This window comes from Dictyostelium discoideum, assembly GCF_000004695.1.
Source record: "Dictyostelium discoideum AX4 chromosome 6 chromosome, whole genome shotgun sequence".
In the NCBI taxonomy this organism is placed as follows: domain Eukaryota; phylum Evosea; class Eumycetozoa; order Dictyosteliales; family Dictyosteliaceae; genus Dictyostelium; species Dictyostelium discoideum.
This window is the reverse complement of record NC_007092.3, coordinates 2,978,384-2,986,170: the sequence shown is the minus strand read 5'-3', so window position 1 is coordinate 2,986,170 and position 7,787 is coordinate 2,978,384. Positions and strand designations below refer to the sequence as shown.

General features: G+C 25.7%; 5 protein-coding genes and 1 non-coding gene across 6 annotated transcripts in view; 1 reads left to right on the top strand and 5 right to left on the bottom strand.

The window, feature by feature from the left end:
- Positions 1-34: 34 nt before the first annotated feature.
- Positions 35-583, bottom strand: DDB_G0293516 (hypothetical protein; the record flags this gene model as incomplete). Its single annotated transcript, XM_629106.1, has 1 exon — positions 35-583. One exon carries the CDS (start codon positions 581-583, stop codon positions 35-37), a length of 549 nt encoding a protein of 182 aa, XP_629108.1.
- Positions 584-702: 119 nt separating this feature from the next.
- tRNA-Lys-CUU-8 lies at positions 703-775 on the bottom strand. Its single transcript has one exon. It is a non-coding gene; the product is annotated as a tRNA-Lys (tRNA).
- Positions 776-1,089: 314 nt separating this feature from the next.
- On the bottom strand, positions 1,090-1,581 carry DDB_G0293514 (hypothetical protein; the record flags this gene model as incomplete). The annotated part of the gene is made up of 1 exon (XM_629105.1): positions 1,090-1,581. The coding sequence occupies one exon, from the start codon at positions 1,579-1,581 to the stop codon at positions 1,090-1,092; it is 492 nt and encodes a 163-aa protein (XP_629107.1).
- Positions 1,582-1,846: 265 nt separating this feature from the next.
- Positions 1,847-4,366, bottom strand: exoc3 (exocyst complex subunit 3; the record flags this gene model as incomplete). The annotated part of the gene is made up of 3 exons (XM_629104.1): positions 1,847-2,249; positions 2,337-4,102; positions 4,184-4,366. The coding sequence occupies 3 exons, from the start codon at positions 4,364-4,366 to the stop codon at positions 1,847-1,849; spliced, it is 2,352 nt and encodes a 783-aa protein (XP_629106.1).
- Positions 4,367-5,697: 1,331 nt separating this feature from the next.
- On the bottom strand, positions 5,698-5,979 carry DDB_G0293518 (hypothetical protein; the record flags this gene model as incomplete). Its single annotated transcript, XM_629103.1, has 1 exon — positions 5,698-5,979. The coding sequence occupies one exon, from the start codon at positions 5,977-5,979 to the stop codon at positions 5,698-5,700; it is 282 nt and encodes a 93-aa protein (XP_629105.1).
- Positions 5,980-6,444: 465 nt separating this feature from the next.
- Positions 6,445-7,787, top strand: part of DDB_G0293512 (hypothetical protein) — a gene marked incomplete at both ends in the record, with an annotated part of 1,527 nt that continues 184 nt past the window's right edge. Inside the window, one exon of the mRNA XM_629102.1 lies at positions 6,445-7,787. This exon is cut by the window's right edge and continues 184 nt beyond it. Within this exon, the coding sequence (XP_629104.1) occupies positions 6,445-7,787 (1,343 nt within the window).

Sequence of the window (7,787 nt, the reverse complement as noted above, 5' to 3'; positions counted from 1 at the left end):
ATTTGGTGTGGGGTTCCAATTGGTTTTATTACTTCTAGGGATCTCCTTGGGTTGTGAATTCATTTTCAAGGTTGTCCCATGTTGAGTCCCTGGTCACTGTCCAATTTTCCAACATTTCATAATGAGATGGTGCGTCATCTTCTTTGTAGTCATAAAGATTTGAGTAATATTTTACGTAATCTTCTTCGATCAATTCCTGTTTGTTGATTGTTCTACCTTGTGCATCTTTTACTGCGTTGATGGTGAAATCATTGTGTCTTTTCTTGATTCTCGCGGAGATGTACTTGAGTGAGGTTTCTTCGCAATAGTTGTTCAATTCTTGTTTAAGTTGTTCTTCTCTTTTTTTAGATTCATTTATTGCTGAAAGGGTTGCGAAGGCTTGGTCTTTAAATTCTGTCTCTAGTAGGGAGATTAGATTTTTGATGTTTGCCTTATTGTTGTAGTCATTTTGTTTTTGAAATTCTGTGTATAGTTGTTTTATTTTGTTTAGTAAGCTGTTGAGTTGAGAGAAGGAAATAGAGTTATGGTTGGATGACAGCTCCCTTGAATAATCGTTAAGTAGGAAGTCTATTTTCTTAAGCATTATGCTTGAGAGGATTGAGGATTTTTTTAATCTCCATATACAATTATTTTTATAACCCAAATCTGAAAATTTATATAGAATCGAACTTGCGATCCTTGTAGGAATCGAGTTAAAAATTTCGCCCAACGGGGGGCTCGAACCCCCGACCACCAGATTAAGAGTCTGGCGCTCTACCGACTGAGCTAGCCGGGCATTTATATGAATTTCTTTTTTAAATACTGACATAAGCTGGAAATATAAATCTCGGATAAATTATAATTCTCAATTGAATAATAAAAATGGAATATGGGATTATGAAGAAAATTTAGTAAAGAACCATAGGGATTTTAAATTAAAAAATTATCTTTATATTTTATTTTACAAATATTATTCAAATGTGTTGTGCTTCCTTTTATTTTCTTTGTACGGTACCAAATAAAATTCTTTCTTGTCTTTCTTTTTCCACTGGTCCTTTTTTAATATTCTCTATTATTATTTTAAAATAATAATAATAATAATATTTTATATTACAAATCTTTTGAATAAGTTTGACCAGTGAGTTCAGGTCCAAACATTGTGTGTTTTTCTTCATTTTCAAGTTTAAAACCAAATTTTATATAAATTCTAGCTGCATCAACTAAAATACTATTTGTCCAAAGAATGATTCTTTTATAACCTACTGACTCTGAAAATTTTATAGATTCATCAACTAATTTATTTGCAATTCCCAAACAACGAGCTGATGAATCAACATATAACATTCTAAGTTTTGCTGTATTTTCATCCTGTTTAACAACAAAAATCGAACCAACCATTTTACCATCTTTTTCTGCTATCCAACATTTTTCATATTTTTCATCAAAATTTGTTATATACTCTGAAACAACTTTGGCAACTAAAGCTTCAAAACGTGAATCCCAACCAAACTCTTTTGAATAAAAAACAGCATTTTGATAAACAACCATACCCATATCACCTGGTATTGGATCACGTAAAATAAATGGTAGTTTTTCTTGCATTTTTTAAAAAAAAAAATAAAATCAAAAATAAAATTAAAAAAAAAAATATTCATATTTTGATTGACAAAAAAAAAAAAAAAAAAAAATTCAGTTATAAAAATTTAAGAAAAAAAAAATAAAAAAAATAATAACGTTATTATTTATTTATTTATTTATTTATTTATTTATTTATTTATTTATTTATTTATTTATTTATTTACTTATTTTATTTATTTTATTATATTTATTTTATTATATTTATTTATTTTATTTTATTTTATTTATTTTAACTAAACCAACCACGTTGGTAAATATTCATACGAGAGAATATACCAGTTGGAGGATTGGTGGGATCAGTATGAACAGTTTCAACGATTGTTTTAATTTGGCCTAAAACTTCAGTGATTTCAGATTTACTAATATCAGTTCTTTGATAGAGTACTAATTCAACCACTCTTTCATTTATATCTTTATGGAAATTAATTACAGAACGGAAATAAACTGGTACCATATCAATTGAAGAAGTAATCATTTGTTTAAAATCTTCCAAAATTTGAACTTTTGCTGTTACAACTGATAATCTAAGATATTTTTTAAAGAAATCTAATAATTTATCACAATCATTACTTAATATTTTATAAGTATTTTCATTAAATTTATTTTTACCACCAATTAATTGAGCTAATAATCTAAAATTTTAATTTTAAAATGCACTAATTAGTATTTATTATTTATTATTTTTTTTTAAAAAAAAAAAAAAAAAAAAAAAAACTTACTGTTCAATTAATGTATCTAATAATAATAAAGCTAATCTTTTTAAATAATTTTCTAAAATATATTTTTGAATATCATTTGTAACATAATCTTCAAATGTATTAATGATTGGTTGCATTAAATCCTCTTGATACCATTCAACTGTATAAAATTTATGAATACATTCATCAAGATCACGAAAGATCACAGAAGAGATTGCTTGAGTTGCAACTTTTGAAACATTTAAAAAACCCTCTAGTACAGGATCGAAATCTAAATAACCCATATGTTCAGAATCTAAAATATTTGAAACTTTATCAACGATCGTTTGGGTATGGTCATAGCATTTACTGTTATTATTTACATAGGCTATCACATTCTCCAATTTAATCTCATGATTACGTTCTTGTAATAAAGTGATTGATTGGACTTGGAAATACATTAAAGCCGACACAACCTCCTCCATCACACCCACCACCAATTTCTGGCACTTTGTAGCGGCAGCAATATCCAATTGTGATGCGACCGACTCGAATAATTGAATGGGTGCCAATGAGCAATATTGGCCATCCACAACCTCTGGTTTATTTTGGTTATCATTATTTATGATATTATCACACCATTCTCTCATCAATTGTTTGATATGCATTTTATAAATTTTAATTAACGGATCTAATGAATCCAATAATGGTGGTGAAATATCCTGAATACCCAAACGTGACAAATCTCTACTATAATTCTTTACAACCCATTCAACCAACATTAAAATATGTGCAGATGGTATATTCTTTGTTACAACCACTTGATAATTATTATTCACATGTGATGATTCCATTAAATTTGAAAAACTACCAAATAATGAATAAAATTTAGTATGATATTGATCAACATAAAAATTGAATAAATCATATGAAGGTGGGTAACACTCTTGGACAATATCCATAACTATAAACAACTCATCAACCATTTTATTTACATCTTTTAATGTTTGAACTAAATCATTATGTGAATTTAAAAACATTGGTTCAAATTTACCTGAAATCGATTGAATTAAAACTTCTAAAAATCTATCACCATAATTACTACGATTTCTATCATATCCCTCATCTTCATTATTAATATCATAATTATTATTATTATTACTACTACTATTTTCATTTTCATTATTTTGTTGTTTATTTGAATTATTTAAATTAACCTCAGTATCATCATCATCATCATCATCATCATGTATACCTTCACTTGAAATTAAAGAATTTTGAGATTTCTTTTCTTTTTGTTTTTGTTCATGTAATTTTTCACGTTCAATAATTTGAGCAACTTTTACTAATACTGCAGGTTTGATTTGAGCGATATCGATTGAATTACTAACGATATTCCAAATTTTATTTTCAAATCTGTGACTTAATTCAGGTACTGATGAAAACATCTCTTTGATAGCTTCTAATTCTTCGAAATTGGATTCAAATTGTTTCAATGCTTTTTGATGTAATCTTTCCAATTCTCTAAGTTTACTATGAATCTCTAAGAGATTTAAATCATCGCTTAACAATTGCTCAATCTCTGCTGCTTTCTCTGGTATTGTTAATAATCTATCAACTTCTTTTAAAATATTAATTAAATTCACTCTAACCGTATTCACTTTTTTAATTAATTGATAATGTCCAATCAAATTCGATGTTTCACTACATAATTCAACTGTATCTGAAAATGATTCATCCATTCTATTAATTCTATTATATGATTTATATAATGTTTCTAAACCTTTTTTTGATTTTTCTAATTCTGACTAGTCATATGTAATAAATTATAATAAAATTAAAATTAATAAATAAAAATTAATTAATTGTTTATTTAAATTAGTACATACATGTACTTCATTTTTAATTTGAGCTTCTATTGTTTTCTTTTGTTGAATTAATGATATTTTATGATTTGTTACTGATGCTAAACTATCTATATTTGAGAAATTTTGTTCAATCTTTTTGATTGCTGCTGATTGTGCACTTAAATCATCAAGACCTTCCAACGGTACTAATGATACCGTCTCCATAGTATGGTTTTTTGATTTTTTTCTATCAAAACACTATATATTTTTATTATGTTAAGATTTTTATTCAAGTGGTTTCAAAAAAAAAAAAAAACCAAACATGCAAATTTTTTTTTTTTTTTTTATTTTTAATGAGGGTAAAAAAAATTTAAATTAAAAAAAAAAAAAATAAATAAAAAATAAAAAAAGGGTGTTTTTAATATTTTATTTTTATTTTTTTTATTTTTTTTTTATTCCCAAAACCACCAAACAACGAATACTAATTTTATTGAGAAAAATAAAAATAAAACTAAAAATAAATAAATAAACCCAATGAGTTCTTTTTAATGCTCCTGCAATTTCAATCTCACTATTGCATGAGTTTCACATGTGGAATCAAATAATATTTTTAATGATCTATCTACTGCAACAGATCCAACAAAACATGGTATAATATAAAAAAAAAAAAAAAATTAGTAAAAATCATTTATTTTTTATTTATTTATTTTTGAAAAAATTAATTTATTTAAAAGAGAACTTACTTCCTAATGATTTGTTAAACTATACTTTTATTAAATATACGTTTATTAGGACGATAACTATTATAGTTTAAATTATTTATAACATATCTTGGTACATGAATCTTTATTATTTAATGATCAAAATCAAAGTTGGAAATATACTGAACTCACCACTATATTGGCAACCGCAACAAATCTTTTATCACCTAAAAAAAGTGAAGATGTTGGATTTTTTATTATTGGTGAAACAGAATCATTCAATTTTACAATTACAATTAGAATATTATCAGTTTTTCATTACAATTTAGATAGAGTTGATGATATTATTTGTCTTTTTGATAAATTACCAGGAGTTTTTTAATAATCCTGATTATTTTTCAATTTTTACAAAAGAATATTGTTTATATAGTTTATCATCAAGTTATTACCTTGAATTATTTATCAATTATTTTATTGCAAATCTAAATGATAATACAATCAATTATCTTTATAATTGTCTTTGTATTGCATCTGAAAAAGGTTACACTCAAAAACATAATATCATCCGATCAAAATAGTCAATATTTATTAAAAATTCAAACCAAATCAAATCAATCATCATCATTATTAAATTCAAAATTATTAAATGATATAGTTGTTATATCAATAGATCGGTCAAATTATGAATTATCAAATCTATTAATAGATTTTATTGATTCTCTGCAAACGATCAAAATACTTTAAAAATGAAAATATTAAAATCAAAATAACAAAACATCACATAATCTAACAATTTTTCCATTTATATACTGAAGATTTGTTAATAATTCAGTTCTTTCATTAAAATCATTTTCTTCAATACATGATATATTCACCGAGGCTCATACCATCTGCTCCTTGACCAAAAACCATTTTGCAATCTTCAAAGTAATCTCTTGAGAATTTATAATGTTTAAAAAGGATAATGTCAATTATTTTTACCATTTTTTCTTTACAGTCGGCCGTACATACACTGGGTTTAAACATTGGAAATTCATCTGGATCTGTTAATAGCCACAGGTATTTACTACTATTTTCCTCAGCTTCTTCAACAGAAAGATCTAAATGTGGGCACTCAACAGAAGTTCTTTCTTTCATTATTTAAGTTGTAATATGTTTGTGATGAAGTTTTATTTTAATCTTAGTAAAAAAAAAAAAAAAAACTAAAACTTATATATATTACTATTTCCAAATTTGGGTGTTTTGTGATGTTTTTTTTTTGTATAACTATTCACATCCATTTTTTTTTTTTTTTTTTTTTTTTTTTTTTTTTTTTATTTTGGAGAAAAATAAGCGGGAATAAATTTTAAAATAGATTTTTAAAAAAAAATAAAATAAAATAAAAAAATGAAAATGTTTTTTTTTTTCTAAATTTGAGTGTTTTGTCAATAATAAATTTTATTTTTTATTTTTTGTTTTGAAAAAAAAAAAAAAAAATTCATTATTTTTAATTTTTATTTTTTATTAATTCATTTAACCAGTTCACACACCCCCTCAATAACTATTTATTTATATATATATATATATTTTTTTTTTTTTTTTTTTTTTTAATAAATTTATGTAATGACAATATTACCATCAAGATCAACTAGAGGTAAGAGAACAACAGAGTTATCAACAGCAGATGAAGAATTATGGCAACAATTATTAAAAGAGAGTGATAATGAAAAAGAAGATCCAGATTATATTGTAAATAGTGATGAGGAGGAAGAAGAAGAGGATATAGTCGATTCAGATGCAGCATCAGATGAAGAGGAAGAAGAAGGTGGAGGTGATGATGAAACTGAAACCAAATCCACAAAAAAGAAATCATCTAAATCATATAAAGACCCAAAATCAAAAAAATCTATATCATCAAGGAGAAAAAAGTCATCATCTGATACTGATAGTAAATCAACTATGGAAACAGAGTTAGAGAAACATTTAGATAATAATACTTCAACAACAACAACAAATGATAATACACCGAATAAAAGGAAAAGAAAAGAACCATCACCACCAAAAACACCAAATTCAGAACCAACCTCACCTTCAACTAGAAGAAGCTCACAAAGATCTTCTGCAATTGAACAATTACAAAAATCACAACCACAAACTTTAACAAAAAATAAAAAACTAAAAGTTGATGATGATGATGAAGAAGATGAATCAACTTCAACGACAACAACAACAACAACAGCAACTACTAGATCAAGAAGATCAACAAGAAATTCAGAATCAATAAAAACAACAGAAACAACAACAACAAGAAAAGGTGGTAAAAATAGTAAAAGTGATAAAAATGATGAAATTTCATCAACACCATCAACACCATCAATTGATGGTGAAGGTTTAAGTAAATTGGATACCATTAGTACCTATGGCTTAACACAAGAGGAACTTTTAGAGGAATGCAAAGAAACTGAAATTTATAACACTGAATCATTAAATCATCTATTACAACAAGAAGAGGATAAAAAAAAGGTTTTCCATCCAAAAAAAGCAATCTTAACAGGTCCAAGAATTATTTATAGATCTACACCTGAACAAACAACTATTACATTCACTGATTCAATATTACCTTATTGTTTAACAAATCAACCACAAATAAATAATATTACTAGTAGTGGTAATGAAAAAAAGAAAAAAGTAAGAGCATCAAGAAAATCATTGGATCCACCACCAATTGTAGATATAACTTCAACTACTACTACTACTACTACAGCAGCAACAACTGCAACAACAAATCCTACCACAACTGCAACAGTAACAACAGAAACAAATCCTACAACAACATCAACACAAGAACCAATAGTTGAACAAAAAGATAAAGGTGATACAAATAGGACTGAAAATAGTGAAAATGAAATAAAGAAAAACATTGAATTATGTGTAATTACTGGACTACCTGCAAAATATATTGATCC